At 47.9% G+C, this 27,692-nt stretch overlaps 3 protein-coding genes across 3 annotated transcripts in view; 2 read left to right on the top strand and 1 right to left on the bottom strand.

Moving 5' to 3' along the window:
* The window catches only part of LOC309848535 (uncharacterized protein), a 28,625-nt gene extending 5,915 nt beyond the window's left edge, over positions 1-22,710 (top strand). The window contains exon 2 of the mRNA XM_082700263.1: positions 22,173-22,710. Coding sequence (XP_082556389.1) covers positions 22,173-22,661 — 489 coding nt within the window. The 3' untranslated portion in view covers positions 22,662-22,710. The remainder of the gene's footprint in view (positions 1-22,172) is intronic.
* Positions 1-27,692, bottom strand: part of LOC309848515 (ligand of Numb protein X 2-like) — a gene marked incomplete at its 5' end in the record, with an annotated part of 385,857 nt that overhangs the window by 313,552 nt on the left and 44,613 nt on the right. The window contains 2 exons of the mRNA XM_082700211.1: positions 14,232-14,913; positions 15,289-15,425. The remainder of the gene's footprint in view (positions 1-14,231; positions 14,914-15,288; positions 15,426-27,692) is intronic.
* The window catches only part of LOC309848526 (ral guanine nucleotide dissociation stimulator-like), a 438,233-nt gene continuing 428,497 nt past the window's right edge, over positions 17,957-27,692 (top strand). Inside the window, exons 1-2 of the mRNA XM_082700225.1 lie at positions 17,957-17,993; positions 18,391-18,498. Coding sequence (XP_082556351.1) covers positions 18,406-18,498 — 93 coding nt within the window. The 5' untranslated portion in view covers positions 17,957-17,993; positions 18,391-18,405. The remainder of the gene's footprint in view (positions 17,994-18,390; positions 18,499-27,692) is intronic.

Genomic DNA, 27,692 nt, shown 5'->3' with positions numbered 1-27,692 from the left:
GGTTTAGTGACCTCTAAGAGCTGAGGCGGTGGGACATCTCCCCCAGCCAGGTGGGACATCTCCCCCACCCACCACAGGCAACTGTGTTCTTTAGAAAAGAGCAAGGGGCATGAGCTCCAGACACCTGTTAACTACAGCCTGTTCTTCTCACGCCTCAGAACTCCATACATGAGAAAAATAAACTGGGTCATCGCTGCTGGTGTAGGGACTTTGTGTCAGGTTTTAGGGGAAAAAGATGGGCTTTAATATAGCAGGATGATCTGTCATCATTTTCTGGAAGCTAATTATAAGCCCGAAACCAGAACATTGCCGATTTTGGAATCTCCTCAGAGGATAACAGAAAGCTGACAAAGACTAGCTTTCAGCTTAACTTTGGGCAAATGGTCCAACATGCTGTGGCCTACATTCCTCAGCTATAAAATAAGAATATACAATGACTTGTTTGAAACTGGGCCACAATAACATATTGAAAGGTGCCATATAAACACGGAGCTATGGAATCATGGACTCTCAGAAGGCCGACAAGAGCATTTGGTTCACCCTCCATTTACAGATAAGCACATGCTTATGTGGTCCAAGCAGAGGAGGGGCTATTCTCATTTTATAGTGCTTCCAAGCAGAATTCACACTGCTGTTAGTCTATTTTGATAGTCCACAGCTTAAGAAATGCCTCCCGATGCTGTCTTAATTTCCACAGATTGCATCCCTTGAACGACCACTTCTAGAGTCCTTGGGCATCCCTGGTACCCTTGTTGGACTCACTGTGCTGAGTTGGGATATCCCTCTTGTTGCTGCCCCAGGTAGGGGTCATGCCTCTGAGGCAGGAGGTCAACATCACTGGAGAGAAGAGGTAATCCCAAGATCTTCAGCAGGAAAGAAGAACATGGAGGGTGGGGAGACAGCTCTGGCTCTCGGGGCCACAATCCCTCAGGGATAGACCTCAAAGGCTCTATAGATACTTAAAGGACTCCCAGAAGGTAAGGGTTATCCAAAGGTCTCTCCCATGGGGGCAGTCCAGGAGCTAGGTCAAGAGGTGTCCATGCGAAGGACCTCAGGACAAACAGGTGATGGCTATATGTCATAAACCAGACTATCAGTGTATATTGCTAAGTGTGCTTTATTGTCCCAAGACTTTACTCCAGATCCCTCTGGGACAAGAATTTTCTTTTCTCTTCTCTTGGAGAAGAGATTTGTGGAAATGTTGGGCTGCACTGTATCATAGCATTTCTTCTGTGAGAATATTGGCTGTTTTCCCCATGGATCATGCTGTCGCAGATGCTTCCTTGTCCTTCTCTAAGCTCTTCATTCACTCAACAAGCATTTCATGAGCACTTACAATGGGCTAAGTGTTGAGAATCTAGCTGTGAGCACAATACACCTGGCATCTGTCCTCAGGGAGGGTACAGTGGACAGAGATCAGACTCCCCCGCTCCTGAGACTGGGATCCTACTATCTCTTCACTGCCCCTCCTCACATTCCACTCCGCCCTCCGACTGGGACACTAGCTTACTGACCAGGGTAAAGTATCCTCCTCTCCCTGGAGATTTCCTGTTGCCTACACCAGGACCTTCTCATTGTATGTGCTCTCTTCATATCTCTGAATGATGGGGGACTCCCAGGAAGACAACCCTGCACTTGCTAGGTGATGTTCGGAAAGTACATGGTTCATTCAGCAAGTACCAGACTGTTAGCCAGCTGTGTGGATGCTGGGCTGCTTCTGGACCAGGAATTAATTGCCCTTGTCAAGACTGGCCAGTTTCAAGACAGTCATAATTGACGAGGGAAGCTCACTTGGCTGCTATGAAACTAGCCAGATGCCCACTGCCATGCCCTCAACAATAAGTCACGTTCAATTCCAACTCACCAGATGCCCACTGCCATGCGCTCAACAATGAGTCATGGTCAAACCCCGGATGTTAATGAAATCACAAATCTGGATGACGCTCTTGACACCTTGAACGTGAATGCTAAGATAAAAGGCCTTGGTAATAGCACTGGCCTTTCTGGAACACCACTAAGCCCTCACCAGTCAGGTTCCAGCTGCCAAAACAGGGACCTCATAACCGGCTTGCTGTCACTCCAACCCCAGAGCTTAGCATCATCTGGCAGGGGCGGCATGAGAGTTAAACAGATGACATGGGATAAAACAAGGCAGGATACTTCAGAGGCAGATAATTTACAGGTTACCTGTGCACGTTTTGCCTTTTGACTTGTCCCTCTTCCCCCCTGCCCCGACTTTGCCACTGCTGCCAGGCTGGTTTCCTAGAAGGGAGCAAGAAAACAATTTTATTTTCTAGGAGCACCCCTGGTAAGTGTTTAGGAAAAGTTCAAAGTTAAAAATTGCCTACATGAGGTTTTGGAACAACCTCTTTAATGATAATGACCCATATTTTCCTGGTTGAATTCCTCGAAAGCCCTCTGCCTGTGTGAATACAGCCCTGGACAGGTGGGAGCGGAGGGCAGGCAGAGGCTTTAGGAACTCCCGCTCCATTCGAGTATCCTATGATGTATGGTGGGTGTATTCCCAGAAACCGCCCCCCACCGCCTCCCGCAAATGTTGTGATACAGTTATCTCATGGAAGAGAAAAAGTACCGGGGAAATCAAGCTACCTGACTAGGAAAGCTGGTGGTTTTCTTTCCTCTGATCTGTTTCTTAGGAAAAAAAATTCTTAAAAAAAAAAAAAAAATCCCAGAACATCCAGTATAATAAGCCTGATTAACTATATTATTACACGCTCACTAACTAGCCTCAGGCAAAGTAGCAGCCTTGAGCCCGAGACTTTCTCTCAGAACCTCTCCAGTCCCAGCATCTGTTGTGCTTGCTGTCACCTCCAGGGTCACTTCAGCATTTCACCTCCTCAGGTTCTGAACCAGTCCCTCCCACGCGGAGCTCGACGCAGCTGCTCCAGTGCAAGCCAGGGCACGAGGAGCATTATTTCAGATGGAACAAGTGTCTGACAGAAAGCTTACACAACTGCAGCCGGTCCTGGACAATCTACCTGATCGTTTCACCCCCAGCCAGGTGGGTGTTCCAGAAGCAGGTGGCGCTTTACAAGAGAACAGCGCGATGGCATGAAATTGCATCTCCTGATTCGATTCCCCCCTAAGCATCGCTTGCTCATCCCACCAGTGACGGTGGACAGACCCGGTGGTGCCTCCCACCCCACTTTCAGCTTAGTCACCCCAAGTGATTTATATATGCGAGACCACCCTTGTCTCCAGATAAAATAAGGAAGGGAATCGGATGGGTGTTGCGGTGTCCTCTGCTCGCTGCCACACCCCTTCCTGTTCCTTTTCCCTTCAGTCTAATGAATTGTTTGTCTTTCTTTTCCTCCCACTCAAAAATGCTCATGCTTATGTGTGGGGTTTTTTGTTTTGTTTTTGTTGTTGTTGTTGTTGTTTTTATAGTTTCCAATAGAAACCATACTCATTTTCCAGGACATTTCTCCAAATTTTTTTTGCACTAAGGCCTGACTTTTTAATAGAGTCAGAAGTGGTTCTCATTTTAAAAACAGAGGTTTCTGGTTTCATGGGCATTCAAAGATAAATTCTTCACTAGATCTTAATGAGATTCTGAATCATAGTTTTAATTTTGCTTGTTTAACCACTTGTGTTGTTTTGTTACTGCTCTAAGAGTTTTTACATACGTCCAAAGGAGGGTAACCAGAAACAGTCCATGTAAGAGACAGTTCATGTAGGAGACAGAGTAAGTCAAGCAGAGACTATCTGAACCAAACAGCAAAAAACACTGAAGAGCCAGTCAAAAGTGCGGCTCTAGGGGTGTGTGGGTGACTCAGTTGGCTAAGCAACCCACTCTTGATTTCCACTCAGGTCCTGATCTCAGGGTCTTGGGATTGGTCTCAGGCTCTGTGGGGAGTAGGCTTGGGATTCTCTCTCTACCTCTTCCTCTGCCCCTCCCCCTGCTCACAACAAACAAACAAACAGTAAATAAAGGTTTTTTTTAAGTGTGGCTACAACAAATTATTAAAATTTTTAAAAAACTCAATTAGGTAACCTGAACTCTCTGTTGTAGGTATATCGGTCATGGATATGAAAATGTGCTTAAAATGCATAGAAAGGGAGCCTGGGTAATTGCTCAGGAGTAACTGACACCAGTAAGAGATTGGGAGCCAGTGTGGGGGCAGGAACTAAAAGGCAGTCATGGTCCTCTAAAAAATAAAAATAAAAATACCACATGGTCCAGTAATTGCACTACAGGGTATTTACCCCCAAAAGACAAAAATACTAGTTCAAATACATGTACGCCCCCCTATGCTTATGACAGCATTATTTACAATAGCCACAATGTGGGAGCAACCTAAATGTCCACTGATAGATGAATGGATAAACAAGAAGTCATACATTAAGTGGTATATATCAGCCATTTAAAAAATGAAATCTTGCCATTTACAACAACAGTGACGGACTGAGAGGGCATTATGCTAAGTGAAATAAGTCAGACAGAGAACGAGAAATACCATACGATTTTATTTATGTATAGCATCTAAAAATCAAAACAAGTGAACAAACTAAAAAAGCAGGAAGAGACCCATAAATATAGAGAATAAACTGATGGTTGTCTCCACGGTGGCGGTGTGGGGGGTGGGAGGGAGGGCAAAATCATTGAAGGGGAGTGGGAGATACAGGCTTCTAGTTATGGTGGGAGTAAGTCACGAGGACGAAAGGTACAACGTAGGGAATGGAGTCAACAATACTGTCATAGTGTTGAATGGGGACAGATGGGACCTCTGCCTGTGGTGAGCATGGTGTAATGTCCATTGAATCCCTATGTTGAACTAACATAACATTCTGTGTCAACTATACATCAGTAAAAAAGACGAAGAGGAAATGAAAAGGAGGGCACCTGCACACAGAGGCAGGCAGAGAGGGAGGACCAGGGGAAGACACAGAAAAAGCCTTCTAGAAGCCAGGAATAGCTGAGGTCACTGAAGTCAGGAGAGAAACAAGGAGGAGATTCTCCTCCACAGCCCTCAGAAGGAACCAATCCAGCCATCCCCTTGATCACAGACTTACAGCTACCAAAGTGGGAAGACTTCTGTTGTTTAAGCTGGAAGAAAATAAGGTGGCGGGGAAGTGAGTGAGATTTGACTTGGATTACTGCTATGTCACTGGATCTGTCATAAGAAAAATGTGATACTCATGTAATCTACGTGCGTACACATGCTGACACACATCGGCAAACATGGATACATATGTGTATAAAAGAGAACAGTAACCTTAAACTTTATTATACTTCTGCAAAAGTCCTATAGTAGTATAATCACCCCTAGAGGCTGAAAATTCTTATTATGCTGAAGCTTGTGGGCTTCAGAAGGCTTTGTCTTTCCTTATTGCAATGGTTCTCAGCCTTGGATGCTCGCTAGAATCAATGGGGACATTCAAATCTCGATGCCAACGCCATATCCTAGACTAATGAAGTCAGAATCTCTGCAAGGGAAACTGGTTCCAGCTTTTTTTAAAGCTCCCCAGGTGATTTAAATATGTGACCAAAGTTGAGAACAAGTTTTACTCTGTAACCCCTCAAAGGGAGGGTCTATGTCTGCTTTGTCTTTATGTCCTCACAGCACCTCAGTTAGTGACTTACATCAATATAATGAGGAGATCCGGAGCCTCCAATATTCTCAGAGGGAGAAAAAAAGTCCTAATAACCAGAAGTTAGTAATGTGTTAGGACTAACGCACGCAGATTAATAAGTCCTAACACCGTTTCTCCCTCTGTCCCTCCCTCCCCACTTGTCCTCTCTCTTGCTCTTGCCCTCTCTTGCAAAAACAAACAAACAAACAAACAAATAAATAAAAATATGCAGTAGAATATTACTGATTTACACCAGTATGGATGAAACTGGAGGAAATTGTGCTCAGTGAAATAAGTCAAACAGAGAAAGACAATTATCATATAGTTTCACTTATTTGTGGAACATAAGGAATAGCATGGAGGACATTAGGAGAAGGAAGGGAAAAATGAAAAGGGGGAAATCAGAGGGAAGATGAACTAGGAGAGATTATGGGATCTGAGAAACAAACCAAGGGTTTTAGAGGGGAGGGGGTGGGGGGATGGGTTGGCCCGGTGATGGGTATTAAGGAGGGCACGGATTGCAAGGAGCACTGGATGTTATACGCAAACAATGAATCATGGAACATTGCATCAGAAACCCATGACATACTGTATGGTGACTAACATAACATAATAAAAGAAATTATAACAGCAAACAAACAGATAAGTAAAAGCTTAAAATAAAGCAAAAAACCTTAAGTGTCTGCCTTCAGCTCAGGTCATGATCTCAGGGTCCTAAGATCAAGACACGTATCGGGCTCCCTGCTGATCGGGGAGTCTGCTTCTCCCTCTGCCCCTCCCCCCAACTTATGTGCTCTCTCACTCTCGCTCTCTCTTGCAAAAATAAATAAATAAAATTATGAGTTCCAACAGACAGCATCATGCCCTTTTGATGCCTTCAGGATCTGCGTCTTTTCACACACACACACACACACACACACACACACACACACATCTGTACACACACAGTCCTTTGCTGGGTATCTCCTCAGAGCCTGAGAATTTGGTGGTGGTGGGGTGCGGATTCTTTGGTCAGGTGATAACCCAATAGAGCAAGGTGAAAGCCGCCAACCAGCTGTGTCTCTCACTGATGTCAAAGAAAAGATTGTAAATGGATTTCTAAGTCACTGTTGAGCAGAAGGTCTCTTTGGAAGGACCCCTCACCTTCCTCACGACTGCTTCCCAAAACGGATTACATTACTCCTGAGACATTGCCCAATCTTATTTGGGACAGTGAGTTCCTCGGGACATAGCAATAAGTCCTTCTGAAAAGAGAATTTGTAAATTTGAAGTTCTTCAGATATATTTTGGGTTTTTTCTTGAAAATGGTGCCAAAGGTTTCCTCTACTCCTGGCACAGCTGGTGTTGATGGTTGTGGTGGCTTCGTCTAACATTTTGTGCTTTCAATGTTATGATCCTTGGGTGTATCAAACCTGTTATAAAGTTCGTACTGGGGGCAGAGGGTCCATATTAATTAAGCAGTTGGGATTACCCACACTTGATATGGTCCTCTGAACAGCTCAGGTGGTTATATTAACTGCTTAGCTGTTGATGTCTTGAAGACAAGATTTCAGCGGCAGAATTTCTGGTGTTTGAGTAGATTATAATTCCATTAGAAATACCCCTGTAATATATTAGTAAGGTACTTTTAAAAATAATCTATATAGCATTCTACTTTGTGTCTTTCTTTAATTGGTATAAAATCAATGAGGCATTATTTCAGTTCAAATATCTTGGTGTGTTATTTTTTTTTTTAAATCCCATTAAGCCATAGCTTCACAACAGATTTTGTGAAATCCTATTACTCACATAACCTCTAAAGTCAATGTTCCTATGTATTTTAAAAATCAAGAAACTCCTAATTATTTGAAAGAGTGTCTGCATTTTACATCACTTAGGGGCATGTATGTTTTATGAGTTTATAATTCCAAACATAGAATAAATAATTCTATTAAATCCCAGTATTTTGGAGAAAAACAACATTAATCAGCTCTATAAATTATGGCATGATAAGTCAGATTGTTCCCTCTGTAACAGTGTAAAAGTTGCAAACTTTTCATCAAGACAGGAACATAGAGAGAGAAATTCAGATGGGGGAAAACTATGACCTCTTTGCTTTGTCTCTTTTCAGGATGACATTTCAGAGCCCATCTCTGCTGGGCTGGTGTCTGCCCACCTGGCCACACAGTCGGGTTTGTTTTTGTCAGCTCTAGCCCAGATCTGCGTCATGCAATGCACACATTTCCTACTTCATTTATCATTCGCTATGTCATTCATGGTCAGAGTGGTCTCTCTCACAGTGATGGCTTATGGAAGTTGTGCTATGCCTCGCCTTCCTTTCCCTCCTGGTTCTCTCCTTTGAAGTCCAGCCCACTGGCCCCTCCCTCCCTCCACTGCTTGCTTTCTCTGGCTTCAGAAATCCTGGGACAGACTGAATGGGAATTTGCACCAGAGTCCCAGGATAGGAGAAGCACCTGTGCCCAAGGATAGGTTAGGTTAGCACCACGGTCACCAACGTACACCTGGGTTGCCTCCTTAACTGCTTAGTCTCTAGCGTGCTTCCTTCAATAAAGACACCATTCAACAAACACTGGAAAAGTACATGAAGGAAGAATAAGCCAGCAGCGAATTGTGACTTTGTGTTCATGGGCACAATTAAGAGTGTCTGAACAGCCCCAATTCTCTGTTGGCTCTGAAAGTTCAGGCAGCTCCTCTTCCTGTGGCCTTACTTCTCCAGGGGACTGAAAAGACCCAAGGTAGGGATCAGTCCCTCCCCCTGGGACAGAAATTTCACATATGGTACCTCTGTTCATTCTCAACATGACTCTCCCTTCAGAGAAAAGAACCAAGGCTCAAAGGGGTTCAATCCACCCAGCAAGCAAGTGGCAGAGCCAGGACTCAGCCCAGAGCCGCCTGGTTCCAAAGTCCATGTCCCTCCCTCCCACCACCCACGTCACTAGAGAGGGAAATGCAGTGTGTCTGTGCCAGCCTCGTACCTACACATTACGTGACAGTTGGGATGATAAGGAGCCCGACAATGACTGACCAGTACCATTACAACACTTTGCATTGTCGTCTTGGATGCTTTTATTACATATCCAAAAAGACAATTCATCAGGCAAAATTGTATTTGTTCAGTATTTCACTTTCAGTTCTGGCTTGTTTCCTTCCTTCCTGCCTTTACTTGTGTCCTTCTCGCCTTCCTTCCTTCCCTCCCTCCCGCCCTCCCTGCCTCCTTCCTTCGTTCCTTCCCGCACCATCACATTGTCCCGGACTGTAACTAAGGGTAAAGCAATTAGGCTTTACTCTGCCTGTTTAGGAGATGCAGTCCCTGGTTCCTTACAGAGAAGTCTCCTTCAAGACAACTGGGTGGCTCAGTCAGTTATGTGTCTGTGTTCAACTCAGGTCATGATCCCAGGGTCCTGGGATGGAGCCTCACTTCAGGTTCCCTATTCAGTGGGGAGCCTGCTTCCTCCTCTCCCTCTACTGCTCCCATGTTTATGTTTCTCTCTCTCTCTCTCTCTGTCAAATAAATAAATTCCTTTTTTTTTTTAAAAAAAGTCTTCTTTACCAAAGAATGACAGCTTCCAAAGATAGAAGAAATGGTAGAATTAGGAAGTCACCATTTTGCAACTCCCCATGGAAAAACTGATTCAGGTAAGAGCCATCAATGAATGCTACAAGCATTGGGTAGAAGATTGTGGGGAGTAGGATCTTTGGACATTACCAAAGTATCACCCACTGGTGACTTGCCAATTTTAAGAGAACAATATACTATCGCAAAGGCCAGTACTGGTGGCTGACAACTCAACCAAGGAAGAAAACTCAGTAGTATGCACACCCTGGTGTTGTACCCCCGACTCGAAGCAGCAGGAAGTATCCAGTATCACCCAGAGTATTTGTTCCTGATATGTTTAACCTGTACTTAACCAAGGCTTTAGACCTAACTGCCAGTGTATAGGAAAGTCGATAGCTAGAATGTGGAGGTAATGACACTACAGGGAAACAATTAGACTTGTGGGACATTTTGACAAGACAAACTGGCCTCGTCTCTCCAGACAATCAATCTGATAATGGAAAGCAGATCAATGCTTGCCTGGAACAAGGAGCAGAGGGGATATGACTGCAGAGAGACACAAAGGATCTTTCTGGGGCAACAGAAATCTGCAATTTAGATTGTTTTTTATTTGATTTGATGGGACACTTACATTGGTGCATACAGTTGTCAAAATTAATGAACAGTACACTTACAGCTGAATTTCTTAGGTCAAGTTACACTTTGATGCAGTTGATTTTTTTTTAAAGATTTTATTTATTTATTTGACAGAGAGAGATCAGAAGTAGGCAGAGAGGCAGGCAGAGAGAGAGAGAAGGAAGCAGGCTCCCGGCTGAGCAGAGAGCCTGATGCGGGGCTCAATCCCAGGACCCTGGGATCAGCGTCCCAACCCACTGAGCCACCCAGGCGCCCCGATGCCGTTGATTTTTAAAACAAAAACAAATTATCAGTGTCACAGAAGAAAGTGAAGCCATGGGTTCTTTATTGTCTTTAGACGATATTTAAATTGTCTAAAGACCCATTACAACCAGATATAATAAGAGAAGTTCAGCTAGATCTGGGCTTGAAGAAGAAGGGGACAACTAAGAAAGACATCTTGGGGATAATGAAGAGAATTGAAGCAAACCGGATGCTAGATCATCCTGAGAAATTTAAAAAAATTTCTTCTGCTTTCTGGTGGGGTAATGTTCTTATTGTTAGAAGATGCTTGTTGAATTATTTAGGAGAGAAGGGTCATAATGTCTGTAACTTAATTGCTATACTAGAAGCTATATGAGGACATGTAGAAAGAGAAAGCAAAGACAGCATAAAGTTATCAATAGTTTAATTCTGCAGAAAGAATTCACTGATATTTATTGTGCTAGACTTTCAACAATTCTGTACTTCTGAAATTTCCAAGAATAAAAATGTGGAAAACCGTGACTGCCATGTGAGTGGTTTGGAGGCAGTCTTCAGAGAGTCTTCTGGCCTTTGGTGAGATTATCTCTTATGGCAAGGAGCCACCCCTTTCCATGGTTTCTCCTTCAGGGGAAAGGACACTTGCACGTCCCTAGAGAGGCCTTTGTATCCTACTCTGTGACCTAAAGGGCTTTGGGCTTCACCCACCATCCGTCACTTCTCCCCACCACAATGCTGTTGAGCAAATACATGTGAACGGTTCTGTTAACTGCTTGAATAAATATTGCACCTCAACTAAAAAGAAAAGATAAATTCACTCCTGGAATCTCTCCATGAGAGAAGAGACGATAGAAGAAACTTTAAACACTTGCTTAAAGTTGAATGGAAACATGCGTAATAAGTACTTTATTTTTTTTTTTTAAAGATTTTATTTATTAATCTGACAGAGAGAAATCACAAGTAGACGGAGAGGTAGCCAGAGAGAGAGAGAGAGGGAAGCAGGCTCCCTGCCGAGCAGAGAGCCTGATGTGGGACTCGATCCCAGGACCCTGAGATCATGACCTGAGCTGAAGGCAGCGGCTTAACCCACTGAGCCACCCAGGCGCCCCCGTAATAAGTACTTTAAAGGTAGGAGTTCTCTTTCAACATCAACTAAATGCGGTCACTAGGGCTCTGGGTGTGGAAGATCAGACTTATTTAATGTGATGATGTCTAGGATGTTATTGAGCTAAGGGAAGTGATCAAATTCTCCTCCTCTGGAAGGTCTAGCTCAAATTGCTTCTCTTGTAGAAAATCTTTCCAAACTAATCCAACCCATAACAATCACTCCCTCTCCCAGGTTCCACCTGTTCCTGCTATCTGTTTCAGCCTGTCTGATCCTAAGTCACCTGCTAGATTATTTAAAAATAACTTACATTTTCACATCTTCTCCTCCCAAAGCCAGGATAGGGTTTGATGGGGATGCCAAGCCCTGATTCTCCCGATATGTCTGTCTTCACCAGCACATACCCACCCATACTGTAAGTGCTTGGACAGCAGGGGCCAGGGCTAAGCCCCTTTGTGTTCCCAGTGCCCTGCACAGGGTCTGGTCCATAAATGCTTTAAAAATGAACAAGAGCTTTCCTCCTATCCCTACTGTACAGTCCAGAACATAGGGCAAGGCATGGGGGAGCTTCTTGTAGAATGAATCAAAGTTTCCAGGAAATTTGAGTTATAAAGTCTCTCTCTCTCTCTCTCTATCTGAATCTCTTTTTCTCTTTTGCTTACATGCACATGCATTTTCTTTCTCACCATTGGAACCCAGACACCACGCTGGCAAGAATCCCAGGATTAGAGTAAGGAGTAGAGGAAAGCCATGCCCACTAACCCCTGTCCAAATCCCTGACCCATAGAATTTGTGAGCATTATAAATTTTTTTTTATGACATTGCATTCTGGCAAGATAGGTTACATAGTCACACTAAATGGAACATTCTCTTTGCTCCTTATCCTTCTCCACATCTCATCTAAACAAGGAAGTAGTACCCTAGGTAGGATTGTCAAATTAAATGCGATGTCCAATTAAATCTGAATTTCAGATAAATAATAAGTGATTCTTTTGGCATACATATGTCCCCAGTATTTCATGTAACATATCCTTTAAAAATCTTTATTGTAGGTGCCTCCTTAGCACAGTAGGCAGTGCATCAGTCTCATAAAACTATTTGTTTATCTGAAGTTCAAATTCAGTTGGCACTCCTTTATTTTTATTTGCTAATTCGAGGAACACTTACCTTGAGTCTCCACCCTGGACTTTTTCTCTACCCACACACAGTACTTAGGGGAGTCAACCTAAGTAGTCCAAACTTTATCCTGACAACTCTGAAATTTTTATCTCCAGTTCAGAAATCTCTACCAATCTCCACACCAAAACACTGGACTACCTACTTGATAACTCCACTTTTATAGCTAAGAGTCATCTCAGACCCAATCAGAATTGTTGATTTGCAACCCCTACCCCTTCCCAAGCTGTTGCTCCTCACCCTTCCCCATCTCGGTGAATGGCACTGACATCGACCCAGTTGCTCAAGCCCCCAAGGAGAGCGTCAGCCTTGATTCCTCCCCATCCCGTACTCTGTGTCCAGTCAATCAAGAAGTCCCTTTGGCTCAACGGCCAAAACATATTTCCAGCCCATCGCTGCCTCCTGGTGTCCCCTACAACCCCTCTGGATCAAGGCACACTCTCCTCTCACTTGAACAACTGTACTGGCCAACAAATGGCTTTCCCACTTCCCCTCTTGCTTCTCTATAACCCTCTCTACTGCAGTCTCCCCGCAGTAGCTGGAAGGATCTTTTTAAAGACACATCATGGAACTCATCTGCTACAAATGCTCTGATGTTTCCTCACTGCACTAAAAATAAAATGCAAATATCCTTCAAGATCCTTCATGATCTATTTCCTGTACCATCTGTCAAAGGCCACCAACCTTTCTGTTCCTCAAACATCCTAAGGTCCCGTAGGACCTTAGGATGTTCTGCCTGAAGTACGGCACCCAGGTGGCTCATTCTTACCATTTCCGCCTCAAATCTCACATCATTTCTTCCATTTAGGCCTCCCTTACCTGGCCCCCCACCCCCTGCCCTTGTGTCTCCCAAGGCCATCAGCCTGGGGTATTTCCACCTCCAGGCAAAACCCAGTGCAACTGCTTTGGTTTTAGTTTGGGCCTGTGCACTGGTTTCTGTCCTCTTGCATTTGATCTTTTTTTGAAAACAGCAGAGAAACAGATTTTGTTAATTTCCTAATTCAACTTAAGAGTTCTGTCCATTCATATATGATTTGACTTATGGTTTAGCTCCCCACATTTGTTGTGATGGCTTATATAGGTAGACTTATTTCTACCATATGATTTTTACTTTTCTATTGATCATGCATTTTTAATGTTTCTTTCTTCCCATTTGTTCCCTGTCAAGGAGTTGACATACTTTCTTTATTCTCTTATTTCATCTTTTAGTTTGAAAAAACATATACTCGATTTCTATGATTTAAGGGTTTCCTGTAAAACGCTTTTTTTTTAAAGAGATTTTTATTTATTTATTTGAGAAAGAGAGAGAGAGAATGAGAGAGCAAGAGAGAGAGTATGAGAGGGGAGAGGTCAGAGGGAGCAGCAGACTCCCTGCCGGAGCAGGGAGCTTGGTGTGGGACCTGGGACTCCAGGATCATGGCTTGAGCCAAAGGCAGTTCCTTAACAAACTGAGACACCCAGGTGCCCCACCTTTAAAACTCTTAAGCCCATGTAGGGACGCCTACATAGCTCAGTCTCTTAGGCATCTGCCTTCGGCTCAGGCCATAATACTGGGGACCTGGGATTGAGTCCTGCATCAAGCTGCTTGCTCAGCCCAGAGCCCACTTCTTCCTCTGCCTGCTGCTCCCCCTGCTTGTGCGCTCTCACACTCTTGCTGACAAATAAATAAATAAATAAATGAAATCTTTAAAAAACCCAAACTCTTAAGCACATGTAACTTACGTCTGAACTGAGTCTATTACCCCTCATAGAACACAAAATGAGAATCTCAGAATCCTTTAATGCTAAGTACCTTCAGTTGTTCTAACGATGTGCATTATCATGTCATTCCAACTTGTCACTAACATCTCCCGAAATGGCTTTTTCGTGTGTTTTACAGCTAATGGTAATTCAGATTTCCCGACATGTTGGCTAACTACTTACCTACCGGACTCTTTGTTTCCCATTCACTCCTGCAGGTCTGACTTCCTGTGCTGAAATAATCCTTCAGTTGTCCTTCCAGTAGCTGTTGTGGAGGAACCATTTCTCCATCCTTATGTCAAAAAAAGTTTCTCTAGCACCTTAAATCCTGGGCATAATCCACAGGTACGAAATTCTGGTGTACAGTCCATTTCTTCATTGCAACCAGAATGGCGAGATGTGTGAGACTTTGTGGATGGAATAAGGTGGTGTCTGGGCCCAGCTTGCTTCCCAGAGCAGAAAGCCGGGACCTAGCTTCGTGGTTTTCAGCCATCCTCCCTAACTGATGTCTGGGAACTCGGAAGCATTCAGGCCCCAGCTGGTCTTCTGGGGACCCCCGGGATCCTGAGATCATGCTGTCACACCTGGGATATTGCCCCACTTCATCGCTTGAACACTTTTAAGCCAGGAATGTCCCCCACAGGGGTAGACCCCTAAGTCTTTCAATCATGCACCTGGTTGTCCATAGAAACTTTTGCAGTAGGCTCCTTCAGGTAGGTGCCTCCCCTCGGCTGTATCCATAGCTGTATCACACTCACAACTGGTTCCCATCCAGGCCCCTCGGGCTCTGAAGCTGCGGCAGGCACCACAGTGGGAGCTAGAGGTAGCACTTGAGGTGGTTCAGCATCTTGTTCTGAGGTTGGGGCTGTCGGTCCAAGAAGAGAAAGTATCAACCCAATGATTGACTTTTACATCCCTCCTAAATCAAGGAAAATTTCCCCACCGTTCAATGTTCTCTGAGTCCAGGAAGCAATCCCTAGAGGGTCTCCCCTGATAGCAGGTCATGGGCACAGGGATCTGAGGCTACTCCTTACTCCCGGCCCACCAGATGACGGAGGCTAGGTCTGGGCGGCCTCCGCTGTTCCCTGCACAGGTCTATATCAGCCACCCCCTGTCCTCCTCAGATCAGCATCTCTCTGGTTCTCCTCCCTCTACCCCTCCCCCTGCTTGTGCTCTTTTCCCTCTAATAAAGAAATAAAATCCTACAACAATACATAAAAGATTGAGCATCAAAGTGAACCTTGAGACCTTCAAGACCTGGCCAGAAACACCCTCCTGTGTGTATTTCCTTGTCATCTTTCTTCTTGTGCTGATGGCATCAGAGGTGCATGTCATCCCAAGGAGGGAGAAGGCCGATGGTGGAGAGACTCTGGGCTCCTGAAGAACACAGAAAGGATTTCAGTCTCTAATCTGAAGATCCACTCAGCACTGTCAAGGGGGGGACCTCTGTGGTGACAGGCTACCAAAACCTGGGGAGTTACATGGTCATTCAGCGTAATGTAATATAGCTCCGTACAGCATGTTGAAATGACCAAGTTCACTTGAATAGTGATCAGCCTAAAACCGTTAAAGAGGACCAAAGAGGCACCTGGCTTCCTCAGGCACTAGGATCCTTGATCTCAGGGTTATGAGTTCGAGGTCCACATCAGGCACAGTTAACTTAAAAAAACAAAACATAAGACTTACACAGGACTAAAATCAGTGAGGCTCAAACAACGGAGCTGGTCTGTGCTGGGACAGATCCTGTCTCCCGTTCTTTCAGCCACTGGGCACTGCGCACTCAGATGGTGCCAGTGCTTATCAGCCCAGCGGGTTCTCCTCGTGAGAGCTCAGGGTCTAGAGGAGAAGATGGACAAACGAGAAACCAAAATGTGAACAGAAAAAGCGATTGCTCCACAGCAAAAGAGCAAGGGACACAACTAAGGCCCGAACTCCACCTGGTGAGGGGTATGACAAGGCTGTGCTGAGATGACACAGAGAATTCCTGCGGGAGGAAAAGAAGGAGACAGCCCTGCAAAAATGCGAGTGCATTCCACCTGGCGGAGGGCACCATGGAGCAGAGGACTGGAGGTTAGAAAGGGGGCCAGGGTGGCCAGAGAAGCTGAGGAAGGACCAGAGTGGGAGGGGAGGAGGGCCAGGGCCCGGGAAGTTGGTCAGTATCAGTGCCCTTCTCCCAGGGCTGTGTGACCGCACTTCCCCACACTCAGTGGCTGAACCCACAAACGCTGCCTCATGGTCTCAGGGGATCAGGAATCCAGCAGTGCTCCGCTGGGGGCTCCTTCCAGAGTCTCTCCTTAAGCTGGGCTGCTGACAACACCAAGGGACAACCTGCTTCACCGAGAACCTGAGCAAACTCAGGGGCATGGGCTAGATACAGCCCATCTCAAAGACCTGACTTCTTCTGTCTGCTGTGGACCCACAGGGCTGGGCCATGTGAATATGTCTGTATCATGGTTCAACCTAGGGGCTTGTGCTCCAGTGTGAAGATCAGAGAGAGAACATGGGTCCAAGTCAACATGCGGCTGGGCAGTGAACTTTTAGAATGAAATCTCAGAAGGGCCTTTGGGTCATGTTGCCACGTTCTGTGACATGGAAGTGAATCACCAAGTCAGGACCACACTCAGGGTCACAAAAACATGTCTACAAAGGAGTTGGGGAACCAATGGAGCCCCTGAAGGGACACTGTGAAGATCCCTGCAGGGTCCGGGCCTTGCCCAGAATCAGACTCGTAGGGAGGCTTAGCAGACTTGAACCCAGCTCTTTGAGTGTCCTCAAAGTTGGGGTCTGGGATGCAACCTAGCCATTCACTGGGGGCTCTGTAAAAGTTTTTCTGGAAGGAAGTGGCTGTCAGCCTGGAAATGTGATCGGGCTGAGGGTGATCATTGATATCCTAGAGCGGAGACATATGCCAAGGTTCTTGTCTGAGGAGGATCCCGGGTCATGGCAACCCACTGGATGGACCCCTATCTGCATCACACCCTTTAGAAAGGAGAGAATGGCCTGCATCCTGGAACAGGCGGTCTCTAGGGGTAAGGGTACATTCTGACCATCAAGGGCCAAGACTCCAGTCCCCTCGTTAGGGTTTGCGTTGAAAATTCGAAGCCTAAGAACTTGGGAAGCTATTACCCAGCCCTCTGTAAGTGGGGCTGTCCTCTTCTGGGACTCCAGAACGTGAGCACCGATGAACACATGTGTGCACACAGGAGCTTGTGTGCTGGTGCACACAAACACACACCCCAGGAGGGACTGTGGGGTGGGATCTGATGAGTAGCAGATTCCAAGAAGTTGACAGGAGGGAGGAAATTGGGTGGGAGGTATTTCCTACATGTGACAGCACTCCTCTAACATCATAGCTATTATCCAACCTATGCCTGTGGACATCTGATAGAAAGACATGCTGGAATCATCCATATTTGGCAGAGAAGGGACCATCCCTGTCAGGCACAATGGCTTATCTAAGGTCCAAACCAGGTAAGTATAGAGACTTGTGTCTGAAACCAGGTGTGTTTGCAAGCTGGGGCCCTGGCTGCTCCCAGACCTTCCCTGGGGGCCTGTTCCGAGGGGTGTGTTGGGGTCACTGTGTACAGATGAGATGTGTCCTTGCATGCAGAAGGGGGATGAGGAGATGGCAGACCCGAGCACTGATCGTGTAGGGGTCCAACCAGGAGTGGGCCTTGGTAGGGGATCACAGGAAGTGATGTCACTTCCTTGACAACCTGCCCCCAGAACTTGGAACCCCTGCAACCAGGCACCCACATTCTAGTCCGGTAGCAGGGTTACTGGGCTCAGGACATCTGACACAGAAAGATGTTTTCGTGTTGTGTGCCGAGTTTCCGGGGCTCTGGGTGTCAGAACCCCCAGGAAAATGGCTTGTTTTCATGTTGCAGGCATTGGTTGAAACCACCCCCACGATGCCTCAGGATATTTCGAGGGAGACGCCATAAGGTACTTACTTCTGAGGAGACTAGGCGATGCCCACCCCTCTGGACCGTCCTAGGGAAGCCCCATCCCTTCCTCTGGAGTTTGAGGGGAGGAGGGATATGTGGGGGTTCCCACCCATGGGCTGGAGGAGGGTGAGCACAGTGGATACCCTGGTGATCCCTTCTTGTTCACACCAATGTCAGGGTGGGCAGGGTGCGCCGGGGATTCCTGAGGTGCCTCTTAGCTGTGCCAGAGCACACCAAGGTCCTGAAGCTGGGCCACGTTTCTCTCCTTGGGGGAGGGCTCTGCATCCTGGGCTATGGTGTGTCTGGAATGGAGCGCCCTGGGTCTGAAGACCAGCAAAGGCCTCCAAACAGGGCTCTAAGGCCTCCTGCCTGGCTGCTGGGCACTGTCTTTACAGAACGCTCCAGAGGACATGGTGGAGGAGGTGAACGAGGAGAATCCTTGCTCTCCTTCCTCCAAGGACAAGAAGCCACACAGGGCCAACAGAGTCTGGCGCTGGCTCAGGGTGAGTGCAGGTGCTGGGGAGACCCGACCCCTGGGGCACTGATGCAACACCAAGGGCCCCACTTCCTAGAAGCCAGCCTGGCCTCCTAGAGTCCTGAACTCCCATGAATCTGCATCCCATCTCTTCCCCAAACTGGCCCTCATGGTCCTGCCCATGCCTTGGACAGAAGCACAGCCATTGTCCACATACTTATAGGAGTATCATTAAAGAGACTTTAGACCAGGTCTCATCCCGTTGATCTAGACTCCTTTTGCCCTGGCCTAGGCATTTTCCTAACTCGTGCTCCCAGGTGCCCCCACTGGCCCACAGTCCTTCCTCAAGTTCTTCAAGTATTGCAAATCATCATTTGCAAGAATGAGTTGGGAAACTCTGATCCAAAGAGACATGGGGCCCATGGTACTCTGTCTCTTGCTCTGCGCTTTGGTATTGATGGAACACATGGTTGGGGCCCCCCCAAGGACAGGAACAGGGGCCTCACTGCACTGCACTGCACGGCAGTCCGTAAGGCCAGTCATTGATCACAGCCATGGAGCCCTTTACTGGGGCAGGACTGGATGTAATCCCTTCTGTGGCCAATGCACAGTGCTGCATCCTACAGCCTCCATGCCCTCCAATCCTAAGCCCTCTTGCCTAAAACATCTCTGTGTTCTCATTTCAAGATATGTTGGGTGCCTGGGTGGCTCAGGGGGTTCAGCCTCTGCCTGCAGCTCAGGTCATGGTCTCAGGGTCCTAGGATTGAGGCCCACATCATGGGTCTCTGCTGAGTGGGGAGCCTGTTTCCCCCTCTCTGTCTGGCTGCCTCTCTGCCTATTTGTGACCTCTCTCTGTGTCAAATGAATAAATAAAATGTCTTTTGAAAAAATAAAAAGAATGGGCTATGTCATCAGAAATCACAGGATCCATGCCACTCACGCAGGGACATGCTATCGATACTCTACTCACAAAGGGTCCTGAGATTCTAGGAAGTTGAGACATCATTTCTATCAATTCTTTATATGGATACCAAGAACATTTTCTCTTTGCCTTAAAGGCTTCTTAACTGATTGGTTGATTGATGGATTTGAGAGAGAGACAGGGGGAGAGTGGGGAGAAGCAGAGGGAGAGACAGAATCCTCAAGCAGACACTGCCCTATGGACACAGCCAGCTCTATGAGGAACAAAGCCTCAGGACACGGAGACCATGACCTGAAGCAAAACCAAGAGCCTTAGGCTGAACCCAATGAGACACTGAGTCAGTGATTGTTTTTCAGACTCTGGGCTCTTTTGTCCCACCTCTTGCAGAAGTCCCTGAGATCTGGGGGCTCATTCTGCCCTCCAAGCCCCAACCCTCCTGGTGGCCACAGCACTGACTCATGTCTCCTCTGATTCACCTCAGGGGAAAAATGGTTCAACCAGGAAGAGGACGAGGACCTCACTGCTGATGGCAGAGCGGGCCAACAAGCTGGAGGACGCAATTGATCACCTGGTGCCTGCCATCCTCAGACAAGATCTACACTGTGTCCACACCTTTCTGGACACATACGACACCTTTGCCAGCACCGGGGAGGTGATGGACCAACTATGTGCAAGGTGAGCACCCTCCCCTGCCCCTAACTGTCCCGTGGGAATAGGCCAATGCCTGGTTGTGAGACTTTGGCAGGTCCCCAAGCTTCCCCAAACTTTCCCTTACTCCTAACTGGGGCAGAGGTATTATAGGGACTCAGTGGCAGGTGTCAGAAAGGACACCTGGCAGCCTGCGCCGGTGGAAAAGTCTGCTGGAGGGCCTGTGGGCATGCTCTTTGAACACTCCCGTGCCCCTCATGATGAAGCCTCTGCCTAATCCCTACTCTCACTGTGATCTTGAGCAGGGCTCCTTTGCCATTGAAAGGGAGATCTGAGATTCTTTCTGGGGTCTGTGTCTGGATGAATCCAGAACAATCATCCCTGGGGGTGAGCAGGGCCAGGCCCCCTCAGATGTTGGTGATGGGCTGGTTGGGGCCCTTTCATTCAGCAAGCATTCAGGAAGCCCCGGTAGGTGGAGGCGATTATCTCGGAGCTGAATGGGATCCCGGCACAGAACAGACAGCACCCCAGGGCTGCAGGCTAGTCGAGGGTCAGAGGGTGAGAGCCAACATCCGCAAACATCTCATGTGATGCCCCCTGGCCTCCTCTAGATTCGGGTGCTATTACTCCACGTATGAAGAGGTCAAGAGATCCCAGGAGCAGCGCGACATGTGAGTAAGCTTTGGCTGCTCCAGGAGGGCCTTCCCTCTCCTGCAGGGCAGTGAGGGTCCTGTGAGTTCAAGGGGCTGATGGACCTTCATGCACACCTCTGTGATTCCTGCTTTAGGGTAAATGTCTGAGAGCTTCTACTGGAAACTAGGAAGGTGCCCTGGGGAGCTGGGGTAGGTGTGTGAGCACTGTGGGAGAGCAGAGGGGCATGGAGGACAGCTTCAACCTCTGAGAGGGTCATGCTCCATCCCTGCCACCTCCCAACCCTCTCTCTGCCCCAATTCTGGGACCCAGAACGCAGGATTTAGGAACCATCGTAGAGCAGTATGTTGGCACCTGCATGCTGGGTGCTCAGAGGGGGCTCAGGGAGAGTGGTGACCCAGTAGAGCCCAGGGAGCAGCAGCCATCCCACACCCTGTGGGAGGTGAGTGTCAGTGGAAACAGACCCACTCTCATGGCACCTAGTGACTGGGCAGAGGAGGTAACGGTGGAGGTATGGGGAGGGTCCGGGGAAGGCCTGGCTAGAGACAGAGTCCCTTTGTTCCCTCCTCGGTTGGATCTTCACGGAGCAGAGGCGAGTGCAGTGAGGGTAATTAAGAGGCCAGACACCACCCCTCCCTGGGCACATGCAGTGAATTGAAGTGGCTTGTGGCCAAGGAGACAGACTGAGGAGTGTGTCCAGCTCCCCTAAGAAGTCCAGAAATGCTCCCCCCATTGACCAAGGACTCCCACTCCTAGCGGCTTTTGGCCAGCCTGCCGTGTGGGAGCAGGCCTGTCTCAGGCAGGACTGCCAGGTCGCAATTGGACAAGGAGTCCGACTGGTCTCAGGCAGGAGCTGACAGCCCAGGGGCCCAGGTTCCCACAGGGGTTCCCTGGGATTTTGGTTTGGATGCATACCTTGTCCTCTGACTTTTCTGTCTCCATGTCTGTCCCCAGGGCCATCTATGCCATCCTAAACACCTGGGTGGAAAAGTATCCAGAAGATTTTGTGGAGCCTCCAGAGTTTCCCAGCTTGCATACGCTGCTCGCCTACCTGCAGGTCTATGTGCCAGGCTCGGACCTGCAGCGCCATGCCCAGCTTCTGCTGACAGAAAGTCAATGCCCTCCCAGAAAGGCCACGGAGCCAGAGGCTGGGGGTGAGGAGGACTGGGGGTAACTGGTGTGGGCCTGAGGAGGAGGCAGGGTGGCCACCCTGAGGAAGCCTCCGTAGATTGTAATTGGGCCGAAGAGAGTGAGTCGTCTCAGATCCCTGTCCCCATGGGCTTCCGTCGGGGACACCTTCCAGGGGCTGGGTCTTGAACGCAGGCCACGCTGAGTGGTGGGGAAAGGGAAAGGCAAAAGGGAAGTCAATCAAGCTGATGATGCTTTCTCTTCTTGGAGCTACAGCACCGGCCCCAGAGCCAGATCAGGAAGTTGTTCCAGCAGCCCCTCTGGCACCCGCTGCACCTCTGGGACCAGGGCAGATGGTCGTCAGGGCCCTCGTTCACTTCTCTGCCACGGAAGAGCCACCAGGCCTTTTGACTTTCCTGGATGACCAGCAGGGTCCTGCCCCCGAGCTGCCGCCACCTGCCTCCGTGGAGCAAGCAGGCTCGGCCCCCGAGCTGCCGCCCCCTGCCTCCGTGGAGCAAGCAGTCTCGGCCCCGGAGCTGCCGCCCCCTGCCTCCGTGGAGCAAGCAGGCTCAGCCCCCGAGCTGCCCCCACCTGCCTCCGTGGAGCAAGCAGGCTCGGCCCCGGAGCTGCCGCCCCCTGCCTCCGTGGAGCAAGCAGTCTCGGCCCCCGAGCTGCCGCCCCCTGCCTCCAAGGAACAAGCAGGCTCGGCCCCCGAGCTGCCGCCCCCTGCCTCCGTGGAGCAAGCAGGCTCGGCCCCCGAGCTGCCGCCCCCTGCCTCCGTGGAACAAGCAGGCTCGGCCCCAGAGCTGCCGCCCCCTGCCTCCGTGGAGCAAGCAGGCTAGGCCCCTGAGCAGCAGCTCGTGCTGGTTGGACCCCCAGAGCATATCTCCTCCTCCCCCGTCATTTCCTTTTTTATCATATTTGTGTTGTGTTCACCTCTATAATTACTTCTTAGATTTAATTTATTAAAGTAGAATTTGAGTTTACATAAAATTTTACTCGCATCCTTTGCAGTGGGATATGGAGGTTTCATTAGGTCCATTCAGGGTGTTGCACAACCATGTCGTTCTACGACGTTTCCGTCACAGAGACACCCGCGCTCCTCATCGCTCACTGCTCTGTCCCTCGCCCAGTCCCTGCAACCGCTGCTCTGCTCTCTGTCTCCCCCACTTCACCTCGACTTGGATTTTCCTCTGCCTGGAATCCTACAATATGGCCTTCTGTGTGTGTCTGCAGAATATAAGCGTGATTCCCCTCTTTTCAAACTTTGTTATACAAATAACATTTTATTACATAGGAATGTTCCTGAAAGAACAAAGATCACGGGAAGCCCCCAAATGAACTATTTTCATTCTGAGCTAGGTTTCCCATTTAGAAGCATGCCTTGAAAAGCAGAAACCATGAGAGAAATGTCTGGGTCCATGAGACACCTTTACATGCTTTCAATTTCCCGGGTAGTCTGCGTTTCAACTATTCTGATGGGCATCTTATCAAATATTAAAATCATATCTTAAATATTCTCCTTTCTTGCTAACAAGTTAGGTCATAAAAGAGTTCTTTAGGCTTTATCCAGACTATGTCTATTTAGTCAATAATGATTTAAAGATGAAAAAAAGAAGGCACGTTCCTTCTACCAAGGAATAAGCCCCCATCACACATGGCATCCTTCTTCCCTGCCTTTCCTCTTCTCAGGTCATGAACAAATGGACCTCAGTGAGACAGGAGTTGTGTAGAGTTTAACCTTTGCAGGTTCTTTTCATTACATACTACAGTGTTTGGGGTGGATTCACTGGAGGGTGGTTAATGCCCAGAGAAATGACCATTGCTCCAGCTCCTTCTTTCCTTGAGCAATCGGGGAGAGGTGACAGAACTCCCAGCCCTGTAGCTTGGGAAGCTGGTAGGAGGCACAGGTTTTAGTGTGTAAGGTTCTCATTTAGCCTCAGAAGGGTTGAGTTTGATGTGACGTAGTAACATCATAGAGCAAAGCCCAGGAAGCTACTATGTCTACAAGTCTATCACTTCGGACAGGTCTGAACTGGAGATGGTGATTGGCATTAAAAAAAGGAGGTGGATCTTCACATCACCATGGCAACAGCAAGGAGGGCTCTAGTTTGGGGGATTGGGTGGGGGAATTCTGTGACTTCCATTCAATGGCAGGTCAGAGCTGCCTTCTCTCAAAGCAGGTCCAAACCCTGGCTGGGCTGTTTGAGCCTGCCACTTAACTGCACAACCTGTAAATACAGGAGAAACCAAACCTTAAACCATAAACCGCAAATAGGAACAGTTATTGTTGTTAGAATTGATTTTGAACTTTTTATGGCTTCACTTAACACCAAATGCACTATAAGTGGATAATAAATATTAAACAGAAAACCCTTAATGGCATGACAATACATTTTCAGAGGAATATTACTTAATGCATCCGTTGCTAGACTTTGCTTGGGGCTGGAGTGGCCCTCCTCCTCAGGAACTCTAGGGCAAAAATTCAGGGACACTGAGGAGTCTGGAAAAGAGAGCTGAGTCATTGCCCTCAGTTTCACCCTTTCAAGTTCTTATCTAGGGAAAAACCAGGCGTGCTGTGCTGCCATTCTGTTCAAGAGGGGAAAGAGAAAGGAAATGAATAATTACAAGGAATTGAAGAGATGCAAATTTCCCTTGGCTGCCAAGCTGCTGGTGGATCAAGATGTCTCTTTACAGAGGATTTTCATCCGGTTTAATTTGCTTTACTTTCAAGTGAAGAAAGGAGAGGATGTCAGAACACAGGAAACCATAAAGAGACAAACCCAAGGAATAAGAGGAAAGGAAAGAAAAACTTCTTGCTACTAAAAATGCAAGTTACTGCTGTTCTATCAGCAAAAAGAAACTGCACAAAATTACCATGGGAAGAAATCCTTTAGGGGAACCCCGGTGGCCATGGGGAAGTGTGTCTTTAGGTCCCCTGTCATGTTAATTCTCTCTACCTTTGCACCCCCACTTCCCCTCAGCCCATCTTAGGACTGTTTCAAATGACTACCCACTATCAGACAAGCCCCATATCATTGGCTAAAAGCCTGTAAGTAAGAAAAAACAAGTTCCCTTTTCTCTTTCACTGACTTGCTCTGGGCCAGGCACTGTGCTGGGCTCTTTGCACACGCATTTGGGTGTCTGGGTCGAGCTCACCTAGTTCTTCCCCAGGACAGAGGGCTGTTCGACTTGCCTGCAGGACCCATGAAGTGCCCTGCAAAGAGTCTGTTGGTGGGGGTCTCTTGAAGAGAGCCTCCCAGAGGTGAGAGAGCTACTATTCAAGTTTTTGAATAGGCTTCCTCTGGGAAGCCTTCCTTGACCTCGCGGTGCCCAGTATCTAAGACAGAGCACCCTATATTTCCTATCAGAGCATTTACCACGCTGACTGTCCACTGTCCCCCAGCAGCCTGTGAGCTCCATAAGGCCAAGGGTTGCCCTGATTTTGTTCACCATTGTATCCCTGGGGCAGACCCCAATGCCTGCTAAGTAGTTGGGACTGGAGATGTAGCTGTTGGATAAGTGAATGAATGGGTCAGGGTCGGGAGAGGAGGAGTGTGTCCTAGAACTACTGAGATCTATCACGTGACATCTTCCTGCCCCCCTGAACATAGCCTCAGTATAAGATGGTACAATGAAATAACCAATGGGAGAAGGAAGTGCCCCTTACAATTCAGAGGATGGTCTCGACAGGCTCCAAGGGGCCAGCAACTTCAGCAGCCACAGGAAGGGGCACCTGTGTGCTCATCATCATTGGATTTCATTTAGGTTTCTTCTGTGGCTTCAGTTTTGTACATCCCCAAGGCTCTGGGGCAAGGATCAGGGGCCTCATGTTCCCATTCCACCGAAGTAGGCCATGATAGAGGGCAGGAGTTGGCCAACACCAGGCCATAGCTGGGGTGCTGATCATGAGCACATGAGGGTCCCCGATGGAGAGGGAACACCCTCATAGACCATTCCTTGGAAATGCCAAGGGATGCTGTTTGGGGGTGGGGGGGCTTAACATAAGACTTAGCTGGCATGGCCTGGAGAAACCCAGATCTAACGATTATTTCTAATTTTTCAAGGTAGGCTTTCCTTTATTAACCTCATTCTGCTAGTGATGAAATGGAGCCAAGAAGGCTAGGTTGCTCGCCCTGGGTCATAGAGGTGATGTCCGACTCAGGGTCTGGTGCTGGGCCCCTCACTGGCTACCTCTGTCAGTGCTGCTGGTACAGCTGCCCAGGTTCCACTTAGCCTCGTGGCCCCGAAAGAAAACCTGGCCTGGGGGAGACATAGGGGAAATGAGAGCCCACCAAGGAGGCAACTGCATCAACTGAGGGCTGTGTCCTGGGAAGAGAGTACCATCATCGCCCAGAGGTGGAATTTGTTCTGGAAAGCAGACGCTGTCGGCTGGCCCTGGCATTGTAGCCTGTGGGCAAGGTCTTGGTCAGAGGAGAGTATCTGGCCACTGGCAAGGCAAAATAGGGCATCCATCTCACACACCAAAGGAGAATTGTGCCAGCTTTTCCCTTGCACAGAAATGGGGAAGCGAAGGAAAGATTTCAGTAATAAGCATCCGGGCTTCAGGTATTACCAACAGAAGCCATAAAATGGGTGTTTGGATGAGTTATCAGGGCACAAAGAGGCAAAAACCCAATTTAGGAGATGATGTCAAGTGGAATAAATCCAAACTAATTGGCGTGCTAAGCCTTAACCACTGTAAAGGGAAATCATAACAGATCTTCGTTAAAAAATATGCGGAAGATAAACCAGCTGACTTACCAGCTGGGGAAATCATGATTACTTTTCCAGAGAGCTGCAGCCAAGGCCTGTGCCTTCAGTGTACTGGATTTAATAAATATTTGCTCAGAGTCCTTAGGTTTTGCGTGTTTGTGATGCTCCCGAGCCTGTGGCGGGCTGTGGATGGGCTCAGCCTCAGGCGTCCCCTTGGCTGGTTAACACCCCGGTCTCGTATTCATATTGTTCGGCTTAAAAAAGTGAGTAAGGTCAGTGATGTTCAGGAGGAGCAGGGGTGAACGAGACATCTCTCACAGAAAGACATGGATTTGGGGGGCATGACTCCAGCCTTTCAAGGACGAGGTCACGGACAGGTCTTCTGGGCCCTCGTCAAATGCTGGGGTCAATGGAGGAAAGCCACTGCCAGAGATTCCCAAACCCCAGATTCATGTTTGGTAACAGTCAGAGAGAAACCACTTTGCACGTCTGCTTAAAACCTCACTGTGTTCCATAAGAGGTTATGTTCTGGGTTGAAAGAGATACACCATTCTGTTCAGTCGTTGGTTGGCCGCATACAAAACAGCCTCATCCCCGCCGTGGAGAAAACACTCAGAGGCAGGAGCTAGCAAGAAAGGTTCGCACGGGAGGGAAGAACAGCTCCCTTCCGGAATGCTGTCAAGTGTTCTGTTAAGGGTTTTCAGGACACTGTCCCCGGGTTGGGGGGTGGGGTGAGGGGTGTTAGGATTACCTTAGACTGACAGATGACAATGCCGGAGCTCAGAGAGGTTAAGTACCTTGTCCAAAGCGACACAGCCAACGATTAGCAGAGCTGGGATGGCGCTGATCCCTCCGCCCTTCTCCAGAGCAGGGGGGCTTCAGAGCCAAGTCACTGGGGAAACAGGCCCCATCCAGTCCTGGAGTTTTCTTCTTTATGGTGCTCTGCTTCTTTCCAGAGAAGGCAGAGTTTCGGAAGTTTGCTGTGATTCCCAGGGCTCCAAGAGAGTCCCTCGGACAAAGCGCAGGTACTGGTACATGCAGACATCAGTGTCACCAAGGGGTTGAGGCGAACCCCTAGCTCACTTCTTTCTTTTTTTTTTAAGATTTTATTTATTTATTTATTTATTTATTTATTTGACAGAGAGAGAGATCACAAG

Source organism: Mustela nivalis (assembly GCF_964662115.1).
Source record: "Mustela nivalis genome assembly, chromosome: 15".
NCBI classification, from domain to species: domain Eukaryota; kingdom Metazoa; phylum Chordata; class Mammalia; order Carnivora; family Mustelidae; genus Mustela; species Mustela nivalis.
Note: the sequence above shows the minus strand (reverse complement) of the source record. Positions and strands in the feature narration are given on the sequence as shown.